Source organism: Camellia sinensis, chromosome 9 (assembly GCF_055761805.1).
Source record: "Camellia sinensis isolate YWXY chromosome 9, ASM5576180v1, whole genome shotgun sequence".
Taxonomy (NCBI): domain Eukaryota; kingdom Viridiplantae; phylum Streptophyta; class Magnoliopsida; order Ericales; family Theaceae; genus Camellia; species Camellia sinensis.
Window position 1 is genome coordinate 161,637,196 of NC_138969.1, and position 19,085 is coordinate 161,656,280.

At 36.9% G+C, this 19,085-nt stretch overlaps 1 protein-coding gene across 4 annotated transcripts in view; it reads right to left on the minus strand.

The window, feature by feature from the left end:
• Positions 1-18,884, minus strand: part of APC4 (Transducin/WD40 repeat-like superfamily protein) — a 35,871-nt gene extending 16,987 nt beyond the window's left edge. Inside the window, exons 1-13 of one of the 4 annotated variants that reach the window (XM_082888584.1) lie at positions 18,725-18,883; positions 18,477-18,588; positions 16,334-16,425; positions 14,507-14,590; positions 12,634-12,873; positions 12,412-12,492; positions 11,337-11,479; positions 8,873-9,033; positions 8,690-8,790; positions 8,533-8,607; positions 4,868-5,047; positions 3,721-3,803; positions 3,532-3,630 (exon numbers count right to left, since the gene is read on the minus strand). In XM_082888584.1, the coding sequence (XP_082744710.1) occupies positions 3,532-3,630; positions 3,721-3,803; positions 4,868-5,047; positions 8,533-8,607; positions 8,690-8,790; positions 8,873-9,033; positions 11,337-11,479; positions 12,412-12,492; positions 12,634-12,873; positions 14,507-14,590; positions 16,334-16,425; positions 18,477-18,588; positions 18,725-18,793 (1,520 nt within the window). In that variant the 5' untranslated portion in view covers positions 18,794-18,883. Of the gene's footprint in view, positions 1-3,531; positions 3,631-3,720; positions 3,804-4,867; positions 5,048-8,532; positions 8,608-8,689; positions 8,791-8,872; positions 9,034-11,336; positions 11,480-12,411; positions 12,493-12,633; positions 12,874-14,506; positions 14,591-16,263; positions 16,426-18,476; positions 18,589-18,724 lie in introns of all 4 variants that reach the window. The other 3 variants (XM_082888587.1, XM_082888585.1, XM_082888586.1) reach the window with 3 other exon arrangements.
• Positions 18,885-19,085: the final 201 nt, after the last annotated feature.

A 19,085-nucleotide genomic window follows, 5' to 3' on the forward strand; every position in this document is an offset into this window, starting at 1 on the left:
AGCCTTCAGGAATTTGTCAAACCAAGCTCGAGGAGACTGTTTCAAACCATATAACGCCTTTTTCAACCTACAAACTTTCTCAACTGTAGATTGAGATGAGAATCCTAGTGGTACATCTATATATACTACCTCCTCCAAAATCACCATGGAGAAATGCATTCTTCACGTCTAACTGCTGTAAAGGCCATCCCAAATTAGCTCCACATGAGAAAATAGCTCGAATGGAATGCATCTTTGCCACAGGAGCAAAGGTTTCTTGGTAATCAATTCCATATGTTTGAGTAAACCCCTTGGCCACTAACCATGCTTTGTACCGTTCAATTGTTCCATCTGCTTTTTGCTTGATGGTGGACACCCACTTACACCCTATAGGCTTTTTTCCATAAGAAAGAGGAACCAACTCCCAAGTGTTATTCTTGTTTAAAGCTTGCATCTCTTCGACCATAGCTACTTTCCACTTAGGATCATTGATAGCTTCCTTCCAACCCTAGGGAATACATACAGAAGACAAAGACGAAAAAATGCACAATATGTAGAAGACAATGAATCATATGACACAAATTTAGAAATGGAGTGATCAGTACAAGCCCTAACCTCCTTTCTAAAAGCAATAGGAAGACTCAAATCATTGACAACAGGACTCTCAACTACAGGTAGAGGAATAGACTACGATGCATTACCTGGAACTGGCATGGGGGATGATGATGGGTTGGTGGCACAAGGGAAGCTTGCTCTTTCGGACGCCGAGAATAAGTCTTAAGATCAACCCTGTCTAAACGACCACCAATGTCAGGCTCCACATCAAGAGAACTATTAGGCTCCCCCTCACCACAAATAATAGTCCGTTGACTAGGAAGGAAAAAAGACAACTCGTGTTGATAGGCCATCTCCTCATCCGCAATCTCATCCATACCACTACTACGCTCCCCCGGAGGAGATGGCGGAGGAGAAGAAAAGAAGGACGCAGACTCACGGAAGTGACATCCATACTAACATACACTTTGTGAGTGTGAGGATCTTAGCATTTGTAACAATTCTGAGTAGCAGAATAACCAATAAAGACACAACGCACAGCCTTAGGATCGAGTTTTCCACGAGTACGAGGTTGCAAATGAGCAAAACAAACACACCCAAACACCCGAGAAGGAAGAGAAGAGGTGAGATATTCGACAGGAAGCAGTTGAAGAGGAATCTAAAATTTGAGGACACTGGAAGGCATACGGTTGATAAGGTAAGTAGCGGTAAGAACAACATCACCCCAAAAAAACTTAGGGACATTCATGATAAACAAGAGAGAGCGAGCAATTTTAAGAAGATGGCCATTCTTGCGTTCGGCAACCCCATTCTGCTGAGGAGTACCAACACAACTAGTTTGATAAAGGATGCCATGCTCCTCTAGGTATGCTCGAAAAACTCCATCAACATACTCAGTCCCATTATCACTACGAAGAATTTTGATTTGAGTATTAAAAAGATTGGTCACTATTTTATGAAAAGTTTGGAAACAAGAAAAAACTTCTCTTAGTTAGAAGCAAGTAAATCCAAGTCATATGGGAATAACAATCAATAAATGTAACAAACCATCGATACCCAGAAGTAGAAATCACAGGGTAAAGACCCCACACATCGGTATGAATAAGCATAAAAGGAAAAGTACTTCTTTTATTAATTGAAAGGTAACAAGTACATTTATACTTTGCAAGTTCACAAGCATCACAACCAAAAATACTCCTAGGACAATCACGAATTAAAGAAGGAAAAAGTTTCTCTAAAACACTAAGGAAGGATAACCCAAATGGCGATGTCACTGATGAAGGAGAGAAAGAGGAGAGTCAAGTCGAGCCATCAAACGCCTGAGAGTGTGTAACTCATCCAGGGAAAGAGTGCTAGGCTCAGAAGGACTCACAGCAATCTCAGACACATGTGCTTGGGGACGAATTGTACTACCATGACCTCGACCTCGACCCCGATTAGGGCAACTATTCAGTTTCCAACAATGCTCTCGATCATGTCTGTCTGTCCCACAATAATCGCACTTCAAGCGATCTCGATCAACCAGTGTACCTTGACTCCCAGACTGAACCGAACTAAGCCGAGGAACTCGAGAAGGAGGAGCAACAACTAAAGCAGAACGTTCTTAAATAGAGGAATGAACCATAGCACTACGGCGACTCTCCTCTTGCTGGACAAGGGCATAAGCCTCGCGTAGGGTGGGAAAAGGTGAACGACCCAACACCTGGACGCGAATCTGATCATACTCCAAGTTCAAGCCAGCAAGAAAGTCATACACACGCTCCTCCATGGTTTGCTGAAACAAAGTGGCATCCCGAGAACAAACAGCCTGGAAGCTTTGGTAATAGTCTAGTTCCTGCCACAAACTACTCAACTTAGCATAGTAGACTGCGAGTGATCCATCTTTCTGATCTAAGCTCCAAAGCTTCTTCCTCAACTCATAAGATTTGGACAGTTGCAGCCCAAATGTACTCCCAATAGGGTAATGATGCACAGGCAACCGACGAGCAGCAATAGCAATACTACAGGAGCGCGACCAAATCAAATAGTTTTAATCATCCAATTTAACGGGACTAATTTGAAGAGAGGGACTGTCGGTAAGAGTAATAACACGACGCATGCCACCCTTAGTCTCACTCCCAGCCATTGAAGATTAAATCCCCACAATAGAAAAACAAATACTAGCCCACAACAGCAAAAAACAAATAGAGGCAAATCCACAAACTCGACTTAGGGACAAAAGTTACCTCTAGAGACGAAAACAGAGCTGAAACATGGGCTGGAGAGGCCAAAACCCAGCAGAAACTGTGCTGAAACTAAGGAAAAACCGACAAAAATAGAGTGGAACGTTACCAAATCATCAAACCCAGGTCTCCCAACCCTAGGACAGTCCCAGTCAGCTCCCAAGGTAGAGGGAGGAAGGGAAAAATCAGCCAAAAACAAGCCCTAGCAAGGACTTCCGAAAAATCAATCAGTTTTTCCAAAAATCAACAAAAATTGGAAAAACACTCAAACACTCATCAAAAAATTAAAATAAAAATGTAGGGTGAAAACCCATCAAATTTCGACCATGAAGGATTTTTTTTTTTTTTTTTTGTGTACAAGGAAGAACGAATGAAACTAGGAACAAGAGAAGAATCTTCAAGGAGGAAGATGAAACTCTGATACCATGTTAGATTTGCATAAAAGAAAGAAAAGAATGAGTGGAAGAAAAGAGAGACTACTGCTACTATCTATTATTTCACACCACTAAACATATTAGGGTTACCCATACTTATAATAAGAGACTAAAGGAACAAATGACATAACTACCCTTACACACTAATACTTAACACTAACCATATGCAATTCCATGAAATTGATAAAGGCAAGAACGAAACCAAACAACGATATGTACTTAAGGTTACATGACAGACAATGCAAGCTTGTCAATTACAAATATGGTATGTGACGCTCAAGGTTGACTACAGTAGAGAAGAAAGCTTTTTTGTTTTATCCGTAGTTGAGAAGATAGCTTACACATCAATTTCAATAGTGTGATCAACTTCAGATTGTTCGAGCAACTGCCTGACAGGATCTTGATCATATAGAAACTTCAAGAATATAATCACAAGTTCACTGCCAAAACCGATATGTATAAGGACAAATTATAAGTTCAGGAAATCAGCAAAGCCTAACAGAACAAGAAAGAACATCTGAAAGACAAACCTACTGAATGGTAGAAGCTGATCACTTGTTTCTGACATTAGTATTTTTACTGTCTTCAGAAGCCAGCTGAAGAAATTTGAAAGCTAAAAGAAAGACTTTTAGAGTTTACAAAATAAAAATAAAAAATTGAATACAAAGATCTAAGAGGGAGTCACATAAAAAGACATAACAATGAAATGGGAAAACAAAGCATGCAACAAATTGTGCTTGTATATACTTTGAGCTTACAATCATATCAAACAACTGACTGCAATTGTCTAATCATTTCAATGGATGATGAAAAAGTTTAATGTTATGATTGGTATGAGGGCAACTATGGGAAAAGAAAGGAAATTTTTTCTTAAAAAAAATTCTATTGTTCAGTTGGCTTAATAAGAGAGAAAAGGAAAAAAATTAAGTCAGAGTTTTTAATTTATTTATTTTTTAATAAGTAAAAGTTATGTATAGAAGATGCCAAAAGGGTCAGCACCTCCATGCAACAAAAAAAAAAAACTATGCAAATTCATAAAAAGCTCAACACCAAAATTGAGCTCCCCTATAAAATCTACAATAGCAAGAGAGGATTCAAAATTCACAAAAATATTCTTACCTTAGATACCACTTATACTTCTCTGATATCTTAAAACTGTGTCATAGATTTATCCAACACATCTCAAATTTATCTAGCAACTGATTCATGTAACCAAACCTAACCACCACACATGTTGTATCTTGACTAACAGAAATGTATAATGCCCACTCTATAATTGGTAACTAAAGATCTCTTTAAGCAACAATAATAATGCATGAAATGAAATAGATACCTTAAAAGTCTGCTGACTTGTATGTCATGTAAATGCAGTAGAGGTCAACAACATTTTAAAGAATTAGCAAACCAACAAAAGTTCAATTGTTCAACTGTTCTACTACTTGTTCTTCAAGTCAAAACAAAGACATTACAGCAGTTAACGGCAGTACAAATTACAAAGTTTTGACCACCCTTTTGACAGGGTTACACATTTTAGAGTTGGAGAAATACAACCAAGCAACAACCCCACCTCCTAAAATTCTTTGAAAAAAGGTGTTGATCATCATAAGAAATGAAACCTATGGAATATAACTTAATGAGCAATGATCTTGTGTTTGCAATAGTAAAACAAAAGGATACCTGTTGCACCACAGAGGATAGAACCCTCATAAATCGTTCAATTTGAATGAGCAATATACCCGCTTTTTCTGTTGCATTATTGATTAATGTCTCATCCAAACCAATACCTTGAAAACGTGCTCGCCATTTTGAAAGGCCTCTCAGTTCTCCCATTCTAAATCCAATAATTTCTGCAGCAGGCTGAAAAATGGAGATCCAAAACCTAGGTTTTAATTGAAGCCTCTTGGCATAAGGAGCAAGACTAAACAAACTCATATGCACAAAATTATATATATAATAGGGCAACCTGAAAAGAGAAGTTAGAAGAATGCACCAACCACTGATTTGTATCTATATATTAAAAAAAAATTAAAAATTCAATAATAAGAAATAAATAGAGCAAATCAATATGCCAATTTTCTGTGCTATCTCTAGCAGATTTGACATTTCTCATTTGATGCAGTCAGCTCATTCTTCAGAGGATAATAATAATAACAACAACAACAATAATAACAATAAAAATAATGATAATAACCCACTTTGATGCCTACTTTGGTAACAGTTGGCTCATTAAAAAAAGACATCTTACGGCTCTATGACGCCTATTTGGCTCCTATTCAGGTTTAATCATGCCAAAAAATAAAAGTAAAAGTAATCATCTGTTTAAGTCCACATACAAAGTTGTGTTGCTTCTACACTTCTACTTAATTGCAAGTTGCAGGCATATGAACTTTATGGAAAAGCATATGACAAGCTTAAACTATTAAACGATGAGTATTGTTACCCATGTAGTTCCATGGTACTAGACATGTTGAAACTAAGTAGAAAAAGCCACAAATTAGATTGCACCCAGTATCAATATCAAGAAATCAGAAAGGGCATTACTTGCATTAATTGATGTAATCGCACAGTAGATCTAATAACTGATCTTGTCAATCCTAACATATGTACCAATGTTAAAATCCACCTACTCTCCACCTACTTCACCCACTTAAACCTACTCCACTAAACCTAACCCACTACACCACTACCACCTCACCTACTCCACTAAACCTAACCCACTACACCACTACCACCTCCACTTCACCTACTCCTTACCTACTACACACTCACCCTCTTCTATATATAGGAATCATGAATCATTGTAATATATATCAATATAACATTATATCAATCAATAATACAATTCTCTATTTCTATTTATACATTAAATTTCTACATGGTATCAGAGCAGGTTTAGAAACTAGTATTTTTGCTTCACCGGCGGGCGGCAACTTCGCCTTGGCTGCCCGCCGGACCTCAACCTACTCCGCTAAAATTTTCTACACATACCTTGAAATTTCTTCGAGTCCACCACCACTGTTGACCTTAACCCGTCGCTGCAGTCCTTTTACTCTGATCAACGGCTGGACACTTTCTTTACACATTTTTCTCCATGACCTGCACACAGCAGCACATGCAACAACGTGCTTGCGAGCAGGCCATGTATTCTCACTTGCCTCCAGCCTCTTCTCTTGGCATGAAACCACTCAGTTTTCTCAACCCACTTGAAGATCCAAAGTTTTACAGTGCTTTGAATCAGGAAACAGGGAAGGATTGAAGACAATGAAGCACTGTAACGATTTGATACACATGCATACATCTCTCTTCAAACCCACTATCTTTTTTTTTTTAATCAACCTCACTTTCTTTCAACCCCACTTTCACTCACACTCACATGGGCTTGTCCCATTCTCCTCTCATCTTTTCAACTTTTCTTTCAACTTTTTTTCCAAAGTATTTGATCTGCCCAAGACGTGGCACAACACTTTATTTTATATATTCTTATTATTTCAACCAAAAAAAAAAAAAAAAACAAAACAAAACAAAACAAACAAACAAACAAAGGCAGAATTGCACACCAAACCTTCCCTTATTTTATTCATGTCGGGCCTCACCCCGATCACCATTTTACATTAAAAAAAAAAAAAAAAAAACAACCAAACAAACAAAACCCAAACAACCACATACACAGGCGGGATTTTTCTTCTCTACTCTGCCGCCTGTCTTTTCTTCTTGCCTCCGTCCTGGACGGCCCTTGACGGTGTTGCCTCCGTGCTTCCTAGACCACCAAGCAAGTTTCCTCCTCCCTGCTCCTCCACTACAGCATATGGTGGACCTCCAAATCGGAACATCACGGTGGCCTTCCGCTTCAGCTCCTTATTTTCTGTCTTTAGCACACTTATCTCTGCTCGCGCATCCTTATACATGCGTTGGAGCAGAGCCAGCTGGGAGTTTAACTGTTGCACCTCATTTGTCCTACTCTGCAGCCGGTGCGACAGGTTTGTGACCGCAGTCATGGTTTCCACACATGACTTCAGAGTATACTGATTGGCCTCAATATCAGTTTGCACCGCCATTTTTTGCTCCACCGACCGCATCGGAAAGTTCAACGGAGCAAACACAGAGGTGTTTGGTTGAGGTTCACTGGCCACCGCACCGGTTCTCTCTCTTGTTGACTCATTGAGGTCGGGAAAGAGAGTGAGCAGCCCACGGGAAGACGAAGCCATTTTCTGGGCAACAGAGTGTTACAGAATATTACAGAGTTTCTCTCTCAGAACACGAATCTCTCAGAACACGAAGAGTTTTTCAGATGTTTCTCTCAGTTTTTTTTTTGTCTCAGTCTTTGCCTCAGCCTCTGCCTTCGTCTTAGTTATATAGCCAAGGCAGACACGCGCATCCTGCGCCGCTCGGCGCTCGCCGACAACCTGGCACGCCTTTTCATGGCACGCCTTTTGATGCATTTGGGCACGCCTTTTGATGGCACGCCTTTTGAGGGTGCGGGCACACCTTTTGAGGGCACGACTTTTGAGGGCTCACTATATCCATATATATATATATATTTGGGCAGCCTATATACACCATCATACAGTGTATTTTTTAAGGGTCCGACAAGACTCTGTAAACTGTCCCGACATTGATTCCGGTTAGCTCCTTCATGGGTCCGACAAGACTCTGTAAACTGTCCCGACATTGATTCCGGTTAGTTTCTACAAGGGTCCAGCAAGACTCCGTAAACTGTCACCACAACTGTCACAACATTGTCTGCTACAACGGTCCGACATGACCCCATAAACTGTCTTCTACATCGGTCTGACACCGCCATCCAGTGTCCTCTACATGGTTATGACACCCCCATACAGTGTCCTCTACAACGTTATGACACCACTATCCAGTGTCTTCACCAATGGTCTGACACGACCATACAGTGTCTCTTATCCTCTTTTATTTTTATGTATTTTCTTGTTTTGTTACTCTCTCCAAACTCAAGTTGGTTAGTTCCTATCCCCCTTGAGTTTGCGGGGGGCTGTTAAAATCCACCTACTCTCCACCTACTTCACCCACTTAAACCTACTCCACTAAACCTAACCCACTACACCACTACCACCTCACCTACTCCACTAAACCTAACCCACTGCACCACTACCACCTCCACTTCACCTACTCCTTACCTACTACACACTCACCCTCTTCTATATATAGGAATCATGAATCATTGTAATATATATCAATATAACATTATATCAATCAATAATACAATTCTCTATTTCTATTTATACATTAAATTTCTACAACCAACATACAATACCCAAAAAAAATATCAAGAAGTAAAGAATTTTACTACATAAAGAAATAGAGGAGCACACCTGTAGATGATCAAGTACAATAAGCTGAAGCTCTTTTCCAGCACCACAAACAACCTTCGCTACACGCTTGAGACCCTATTTAGTAATAAACTAACCAAATTAGATATTATCAAGATTTCTTTTCAAAAATGAATACACTGCATAAAGTAGATCATACCGCATCACCAAGAGAATTGACCAGAAATTGATGTACTGGTGGACTTGTCCGAGCACCACCTAAAAGGCTTAGAAGTTCCTCTTGTGGAGTCGAATCCAGTCCTATACATAAATCATGGAGAAAAGTGAATGGAAAACAAATAGAAAAGCATACCATTAAACTGTGATTGTTCTCAGTCATTACCATGGTCAATAATCAGAGTAGATAGAGAATCAAATTTCTCATGAAATGTATGCATGGCATCAGACCATTGCTTACACATGACTGATAGCGATGCCCGGATGACTTCAGTTAAATCCTCAATATTGGAAGCTTGTTGAGCCACCTGGTGAAGCTCATTTTTCCTGAAGTAGGTGGAGATGAACAAAGCAAACAAAACATGTTAACTGATAATTGTTTATTGTGGTGGTAGTTTCCAAATATGAATGCAATAACTAACAATAATTTGGTTATGCAAAGAAAATTCTGTCAGTATGTTAACTACAAACATAAACCATTGAACACTTTCTTCTTCTTTTTTTAAAGTTTCTGTTGTACCTAAAAAAAAAAAAACAAAAAAAAAAAAACACTGCTTTTAACTATAATTGTTTTAGGTCATCTTATAGCTGCAAGTCATAAGAGAAAACTTCAAAAAAGAACTTTCTAAAAGAAATAACAGAAAAACATGGTCTAATAGAGAAATAAAACACATTAGAAATGGGAAGATTCGGTAATAATAGTAATTAACATATAAACGATAGATATGTCTTAAGGGAGAAACAGGGAATGAAGCACACAGTATGCACTCAAAACTGGAAAAAAAGACACGAGCATTTACTATAAAAAGGCAACGCAAATTAAAACTCAAAGACAGAGTCACTGAGCCTACACTGAGCCTAAGCTAGAACACCTCCAAATTATTAAAAGGGTAAACTACCAATAGGTCCTAATAGTTGGACTTAATTCCCATCAAGTCCTATTGAAAATAAGTTCTAGTAAAATCGTCGCTAAAAATAGTTGTGATGATATTTTTGCATATATCGTTAAAAATTGACAATTAGTGACTTTTTCTGTGACGAATTTTTTAACTGTCGATGAAAGTTAAATATTAGTGACTTTTTGTGACAATTTTTTTAAACTATTGCTAAAACTTATAATTAGTGACATTTTTTTTGACAATTTTCAAACTGTCGCTGAAAATTAATAATTAGTGACGTTTTTTTAATAGTGTTTGATGAAAAACACCATTAATTCTCACAGGACCAATAGGACAATAAGTCCACCTATTAAGACCTACACGTAAGTCCCCCTAAAAGAAATTCTTCTAGCATAGGGAGATTTCCAGGAATGGAGATACTTGGCTGTTAACTAAAGGTTGAAACTCTACAGTGAGTGTCACTGTGATCCTACAAAATATATAAAAGGAGTATGACAAGTCCGGTACTTTTCCACAAGGATTTTTGTTTTGAATCTGAAACTTATTCACAAGGTTCGGATCTTTGTTTCAATCTAAGGAATTTTTAAAGGACCCGAAAGGCTGAAGGGGCTGGGTAACAAGGTCATTGAAGAAGATGATCAATTTGCCAATACCTTCCTGCCATATGCAATGGGAACAATACACGACAGTTTGGGTAGTGTTGTTTATTATGAGACTGGTTAAGTTTTCCTGACATTTGATCCAGTATTGTTCAGAGCATATACTTGGGTATCTTTCACTTGGATGTAGAAAATAAAACCATGCTGTGCTTCTACGTTGTTCTGGCTTCCCTTCGTCTACTCTCAAAAGGGTAAGTATAGTTCAAATAAAGAAACTAACTAATTTTCTCCATAGTCACCTTAAATTATGCATCTAATATTTTAGGCTCTCAAGCATTTACAAGTCTTGATTCAAGCTTCCAAAAGTTTTGCTGTGACTACTTTATTTTATCTATAATCTCGTTTTTTATTTCTTTCTTTCTTTTAATTATTTCAAGATCTTCACATCTTTAAACTCCCATAAAAACAAAGAGTAAAATTCTCCCAATAAGATTGATGATACACAATAGGCTATGGCATAGCTATTACTAAGAAGCTTCGTATTATTCTAATATCAAGTTCTTTTCAGATAATCCAAACTACCCCTTTAAGATGAGTGACCTATGTAACAAAAAAGGGGGGAAATGCAAAAATTATAATTGTTCGGCACAATGGTGTTAAAATTGATGTATTATTGATTGATGTATTGATCTTGATACAATGATTCATGATTCCTATATATAGAAGAGGGTGAGTGTGTAGTAGGTAAGGAGTAGGTGAAGTGGAGGTGGTAGTGGTGTAGTGGGTTAGGTTTAGTGGAGTAGGTGAGGTGGTAGTGGTGTAGTGGGTTAGGTTTAGTGGAGTAGGTTTAAGTGGGTGAAGTAGGTGGAGAGTAGGTGGATTTTAACAAATGGTACAAAAAATTTTGAGCCAAGGAGCTCTCAATAATACAGACAACCAATAAGATGTGTCAAAATAATTACACTAAGAACTCAATCTTTGCAAGACTGACAAAATGAAGCACCAATTCCTGAGCAATGGAATGGTAAACAAGAAAAATAACAGAATAATGAACGCGACTTCAGGACTACAGAACTCATTAGCTTCTTTAATTCTTCCAATAATCACAGCTTCTGCAAAATGTTAAAATTACCTCTTCCAAAATATTGAAGTATCAAGCACTAAGCAATGCAAACCAAGTAAATCACGTCCAGATATTGGACTCTTGCTTGGTTCTTCTGAAAGCTCCCCAGAGCAAATGACTACCAAATGACAAAGATCTTTTGCCAAAGCTACCTATGACAGAAAGGTACTTAATAATGAGTTACTTTAGAAAACTGGCAAGTGAAAAGCTTCTAAAAGCATCAACAAACTAAATATGCTTAGTTTCATCTCATTTAACAACATATGTACGTATGCATTTATTTTGCTACCGATATTATTTCCCTAAAAAATAATATATCCATCAAAGATTTATGAACACAAGTATACAAGAAAAATAACCACATAAAAGAAATCTGCAAACAGCTTGGACCCATTTCATTCATGATTGCAACGATCATATAAATCAAGATACATGAGTTAATGAAATGTAACAAATGTATTTCTAACAAGTTTCCATTCAATAAGCTGTCTTGCTTGACATATCTAATCGACTTATTTCCCAAATTTATTCCATATGCACTTGCATTTGTCAAAAAATTCCTCTAACTCTCAATAGATATTATGTAAGACCATTGACAACTTCATATAAGTTATATTGGTGTACAGGCACAGATAAAATTTTATATTATTTTTTTAATAAAAACAAAAATAGTTAACTTTCTTTTTTTTGGGAGAAAAAAGAAGAAATTTATTTTAGGTCGTAATCATTTATGATTGCATCAAATGTAGACCACTGAATCAGCTTTTGAGCCCTTTCGAAAGAATTCCTCGTGATTGTTTTTTTTGCTTGGCCTGTATAAGACTTTTGTTTGCAGTCCCATTCATGGTATTTGCCTCTACTTCAATATAGTTAGTATTCTTTCCAAGTGTCTTGGCTCGAGCAACAGAAATAGCAATGAATCTAATTGGAAATAAAATTACCCAAATTATACAGCATTGAACAATAAATGTATATATATATATATTCATGACAAAATAGAGACTAGCTCTCCATAATCATAAGCATCACATAATTAGATAAATATTAAGGATATTAAAACCACCCAAATTAAGGATAAGCACACCTTGCAAATTGAAGCATTCAAAAGTCGACAAAGGATGTGGTTGTCCACTGGTTGATTAGAGAGAGAAAACTTGTGTATATTCTGGCAAATAATCCCAGAGTTGTAATCCACAAGAAGACTCATAAAAAAGAATACCAAAAAGAATAGAGACTAATGAAGGGAATACAAATGAACCACATTTAGAGTTATTTCCTCTATGGTTCAATCCAGGAACTAACTTACAACTTTTCCAATGGGAAATATGCCAAATATACTAAAGCAGATGCTCCCATCTTTGTCCCCACTGCATAAGATGTTAAATCGTTGATGTGAAGAATTTGATAGCTCCCGAAATGAATCTTCACTTTCATCCATGAAGCCAGTATCTCCAGGTACCACCCCAGGCATTCGAGGGACCCTTGGTGCAGGAGGAAAGAAACGAGAAGTGCGGTCTTCATAAGTTGAGATGTTACCAGAGTTATCCTGACTCCCAATAGAGAAAGAGAGACTTCCATTTATATGAGGAAAGCAAAGAGAAACAAATAAAACTGGACAAGCATATTATATATTTCAGAAAAATGACATCAAGATGATGAAGTAGAAATAGAATGAAGTTTCTGAGATTATTCACCGCAGGAGTACATCCCTCCAAAAATTTTACTCAAGAAATCTTGTTCACAGTACCCGTCAATAAATAGGCTTAGATTCTCTCTCATTCAACTTAGACCTTTAAACATATGTGGCAAAAGGTTGGAGTCTTAAACGCTAATAAGTAGCCCATAGGTATGGTTAAAATTAGAAAAATAAAAATCATGTTTTTTACATTGACTGAAAGTTCTTAGCTCATTTGGTCCTAGTCTGCAAACGTTAATCTAGTGAAGTTTCACTGGTGTTTAAATTTAGAGAAGTTTAAATTTCTTCTCTAGTCTTTATCTTAGGAACTTATTTACAATTCAGTCAAAAATATAATAAAAAGTCTTTTTTGCCCATGATTTTCCTAACCAACACCACCAAACAATTACCACCCCCACCACCATTACAGTCCCCTCCCTCCCTGCCACTGTATCAACTCTGCGCCCTTCCTCCCCACCACTGCTGCAGCCCCTCTCCCTCCCAGCCACCGTCGCAGCCTCCTCCTCCACGTGAGTCTGTTACCCCCGTGACCACCGCAGCCATTCTCCCTCCTTGAAAAATAAATATCCATGGTTCAAAGTGAACAATATCACAGCAATTCTAAGCCCTCTGTGGCGGAAGTTGCTAAAAGATCTATTCATGTTTCAAAAGATTTACTCATTCTTCTTCTAGCCGCGCCTTAAAAAAACTGAAAAAATTCAACATGTACCTCAGAATTTCATAAATGCTATTGAATGAATGACACCAAACATAAAGAAAATATTCAATAAAACCCTATGGCAAATGATCATTCAATCTGCCAAGAAAATTAAGAGAGAGATATTATCCTGCATCTCCACTCATGAAACTTACATAGAAGCTATATTTCCAGTGCGTTAGGCAATGGAATGGCACACTTGCCCAAAAACATTGGAATGACACATAATGGAAAGGGAATAGAGACATGAGAATGCTAAAACTCATATATGTAAACTCGAATTAAGTTTTTCATGTATTTTGTCAATTGTAAAAACACTTTTCGTTTGTTCTCTCATTGATTACTATATTACCTGTGAGTAGGAGAGCAATCAAAATGCATTCAGGATCAAATAGCTAAAGACAAAGGCAATGAGAATGCCAATTTAATTTGTTTTAGGAAGCCAAGCTACCTTGCATAGTTGATATCTCATGATTCTCATCACAACAAGCAGCAGTTTAAACAATCTTAATTTTCCAACAAACAATAATAAGGCTCAATTGACTGTAATTATCTAAAAGCTGATGTAATAAATTTCTACATTAAAGTTCCTTTCTCTGATCTTAACGATCCATGACCTTCCATCAATTAAGGCCAAATCCTACATAATCTTACAGGAACAAATCAGTTCAATTTTTTTTGTAAAATGTTTATAGTAGATAATAGAAATGCAGTTTTACTTTATGTATACATAATGGTTACATGCTCTACAAAAGCCATATGGACAAAAGTTAAGGAAATGCATACTCCATTCTTTGTTCCATCTTCCTCCCAGTTAAGACACACAACAGCAACCGTATGGGACTTTAGGCTTCGCAACAGCTTTCCATTCTGCAGTGAATAAAAAACATTTAAAAAAACCATGTATACTAAAGAGGTTAACTTGCCTTGAATTTCAGACTCCCAGTAAAACTATTAGAGAAGCAAGCACTGACTTATGTACATTTCCTCAATCAGGTCAATCAAAACTCATAATCAAACATACATAAAATTCTTGAGGTTCAAAAGGGTAAACTGTCATCAGTACAACAAAAATCATACAGAAACAAGTACAAGAGTCAACAAAAAAACGTATCAATATCATCTGTATTACCCAAAATATGCATCTTTAAGGTTTTGCTTTAACAACATTTAAAAGGTTCACATGTTATAAACTAGCATCACTTCTCTAAACAAGAAAAAAAAAATGACTTTAGAACATACTGTCAATATTTTGGACTTAGGAGGATGCGATTAGCACTCAGAATATAATATTTGCAGCTTCATTCTGTAAGCTGAAATATGGCAAATACGAACTTTCTTTCTGGTATACTGTCTGTGTCAGCCATCAATTAACCTTCATTTGCAACGCTCCCCCAAATAAAACTTCTCAAACTTTTCAGCTCTCTGTCTCTCTCTAATGCACATGCAACCCACACACCAAACAAGATTTCTATCATTTCTCTATTGATCTCAATTTTCATTAAAGAAGTGAACTCTTTAAAAATTGGTCCAATACAGCCATGGTGGAGTTGAAAATTCTGGATATCTATAGCATTGCAAATGGATCTTCCATGCCCTCGTCTATGACTCATTTAGTTGACTACCTTTACAAAGGTGATCCTTAGATGTTAACATAAGCACTTGCTTTCCCCTACAAAGTTTACGTATAATTGCCATGTTTTTTAACAAAGATTTACTATGAAAGTTTTTGATGGTTGAAAGGGTAAAGTGAGGAAGTTTGAAAATGATTTTGTAGCAATGGAAGCAGAAACACATATCAGATCAACAACATGTTGAAATAAATTGCAAATGCTATTATTCATTACAATGGGAAGATTGAAAGAAGCTACTATTGGGTTTGAAATGAGAAATCTTGACCTTAACTGGAAAACTGATGCTTCTTGGTCTTCACCAGATTCAAGACAGACATATTTGCTTGTGCGCACGCACGCGAGAGAGAGAGAGAGACTTTGTGTTTGGAAGACAAACTCTATTTGAGAAAAGCTGAAGAGGGAAGGTGAGTTGGAGCTGTGCGGACACAACTTGAATGAATGACCAAAACAAAGGCATTTTTAGCCTTTTGATATTATTTTTGAACTCAATAAAGCACCAGATACTATGTTTGCAGTGTGAATATAGCCTCTCTGTTCATAGGTAAGTCTTCGTGTACACAACATCCATCTAAATTTTTGGAAGCAACAAGTTAACAACCCTAGATGTTTTGTTAAAGAAAATAAAGCATTCCAACTTGTATTGTATGATGGAAACTACTCAGCAGAAGTAAGGCTTGATCTACAAACTAGATCTGTGAAATAATTTGGTGTATGATAAACATAATACATATATTTATGTATATATATTCCTCTTCTTTTGGCAATTTTTCTATGGTAGAGTTATCAATATGGAAATAAAACACTTTAAAAGACATTTCAATCTAAAAGCCCTAGAAGACAAAATACATCTGTGAAGAGAAAATTGCATTTGGATAGCAAGAAGACATGCAATCTTATAATCGGTTATACCTATATCTGAAGGCTGATATTTTTATCCCTCCCCGTTTTGTAAGGATAGGCAAGTCGTAAGGTTACTTACTTCAACATCATGTAATGAAATGGTCCCATCTTCAAGCCCCACAGCTATTACTTTACCATCAGGACGCCAACACAAGGATGTTATGCATTTTCCTACATAAAATATATAATAATTCTTTCAAGTCCATAAGAAGTAAAAAAAAAAAAAAAACACTTTTGAAGTAAAAAAAGCAGCATAGAAATTCTATCATGTGCTATATGACAATAAGTGCAGTAGCCTAGCACATTGGGGAAAAAAAATAATAATAATAAATAAATAAATAATTGATTGCCATGTTATAATTCATTTAATAGAAAGGTTATTCCAACAGGCAAAGTGGCAGATCATCCCCTTAAGCCAGTTGGAAAATATATTAATTGTCAAACACATCAAGTGCTTCAATACTTTAACACTACCAACCATTATCAAAGACATGAATCCTGGTACAACAGAAGCCGAAGTATGAATGATTTGGTCAAGAACATGCTATTGTTGAAACCACGATACCCCAGCCATCTCCTTGCTGATTATGCTGATATGGCAGTTTTGCATAAAGCACAAGCATATAGAAGCAAGAACTTTTCACGTTTTACCAAATTTACTCTTCAACTTGGTAAAGAAGGCCTCAAAAACCATGGTTCTTTGCAGTGTTATTAAAGGCGATAGGCGCACCAAGGTGCCAAGGTCTCCTAGGGCCTATGCTCAAGGTGCAAGGCGAGGCGCAGGCTTCACCGAAATGAGGCGCACCTTGTACGTTAAAAAAAATATAATTTAATATAACTAAATAATTTAGAGTTCAACATAAACAAAATGAAATCTTAAAAATTTAAAAATGTATATACCAAGTACCAACAAATACTACTATTTTAAAATAGACAAATGAACAATATTTCAAAATTTAACATAAAACATGAATAAAATGAAAGAGAAGAAGAAGAAGAATAAGAAAGGGGGGGGGGGGGGGGGAGGGGGGCGAAATAGATCAATCTAAAGAATGATGAGAAAGAAAAGAAGACTAGAGAATAAGCATAAGAAAATGGAAGCAGAAGAAGAAGGCAACATCATCACAGCCATGTAAAGAAGAAGATAGCAACATAGAGGAAAAAAGTAGAGAAGATAGTAACGTAAACAAGAAGAAGAGAAGAGAAGAGAAGAAAATGAGACAGAAATTTAAGAAGAGAAGGGAAAAAAAAAAACAACAACAACGTGAGGAAGAATTTTTGAATTTGCAACCTAGGAGTGCCTTATTGAAGTCGCTTGGCCTGGAACACTACAAGGCGCAAGCATTGGGCTTGGATGGGATTTGAGCCCAGGTGCACGCCTAGACACACCTTTAATAACACTGGTTCTTTGAAAATATTCTATGATTTGCAAGTCTTTGTCCCCTCCAAATCTCCACCATAAACCAAATGCCTAGTATCAGGGAGGGAGGGAGGGGGGTCAAGGGGGTCCTGGCCCCTCCAAAAATTAGAGAAAGCACACTTTCGTATATGGACTACGAAAATAAATTGGTCTCTTTTATAGATTCTTATAATTTTTTAATTGGACCACTTATAAAGCTTCATGAGCCAAAGGCACGTGGAGTAATATTCAAATAATTATATGGTTTATGAGAAATGGGTAGCATGTCAAAATTGAGACAATCATCGGTCTGTATAATTTTTGATTGGTCCAACTAACCTATATTAAATAATTATTTAAATAGTTTAAACCCAACCTAACCCACCCCATACCTTCCATCTTTGGAGTGCGGCTCTGCCCTAGTATTCTCTCCCCTGCTAGTCTTCACAAGCAAGCCACCCAACATTTGTTTGTTATCCCAAATACTCAATTGTCATTTCATCAAACATCTTGCACACAATACCACCTCAAACACGGCACTACGACAATCCCACTCCCAAAGCAGGCATTTGAACCCTATCCCTATTCCCTACATTCTAACTAGCTACCAAGCATTCCAAAGTGTAAATCAATTGATCTCAACTCAACACTCCTTGATTGCACACCACTTACATTCCATACAAAACATAAAGTTGTTGACATTTGATTTCTCTCCTATATTAAACATTTCTACTTGGTCTAAAAAGCACAATGACAACACAAACATAACTACATATATATATATATATATATATAGAGAGAGAGAGAGAGAGAGAGAGTTCACCTGGGGATACAGTCCATAAACGCTGCCAATTGAAACGATGGAGAAGAATTTTAGAGTCCTCAGTAACCATGGCGAGTAAATCCTTTTCTGGGTTCCATTCTGCTATTTTAATCTGTCAATTCAAAAATGGATTAATCGAAAAATAAACAACTGGGTGTCACAGAACTATACAATATACTTGTAATCATATACTTTACACTTGCATATATATATATATATAGAGAGAGAGAGAGAGAGAGATGAAATACCTGAGAAGGGAGTGGTTTGTCGAACTGAAGCTGAAATGGAAGAACCCTTTGAGCTTCATCTGTTTCCATTGTCTCTCTGCAAATATGGAGGAACAATGGCGCTCGATAATGAGACCTTGTTTGGGAATAAGGGCGGGTTTGGGGATTTTTAAATTTGGTAGGTCAAAAATTTGTTACTAAGGCCTCGTTTGGGAACCATTTTTTTTAGTCAAAAAGTCAAAAAGTTACTAAATTAGTCAAAAAGTCAACAATTCATACCAAAAAGTCAAAGATTCTCTTTTCTCTCTACTAATTCATACCAAAAAGTCAAAGATTCTCTTTTCTCTCTACTTTTTGCACATCTTTTCGTAAAAAGCCAAAA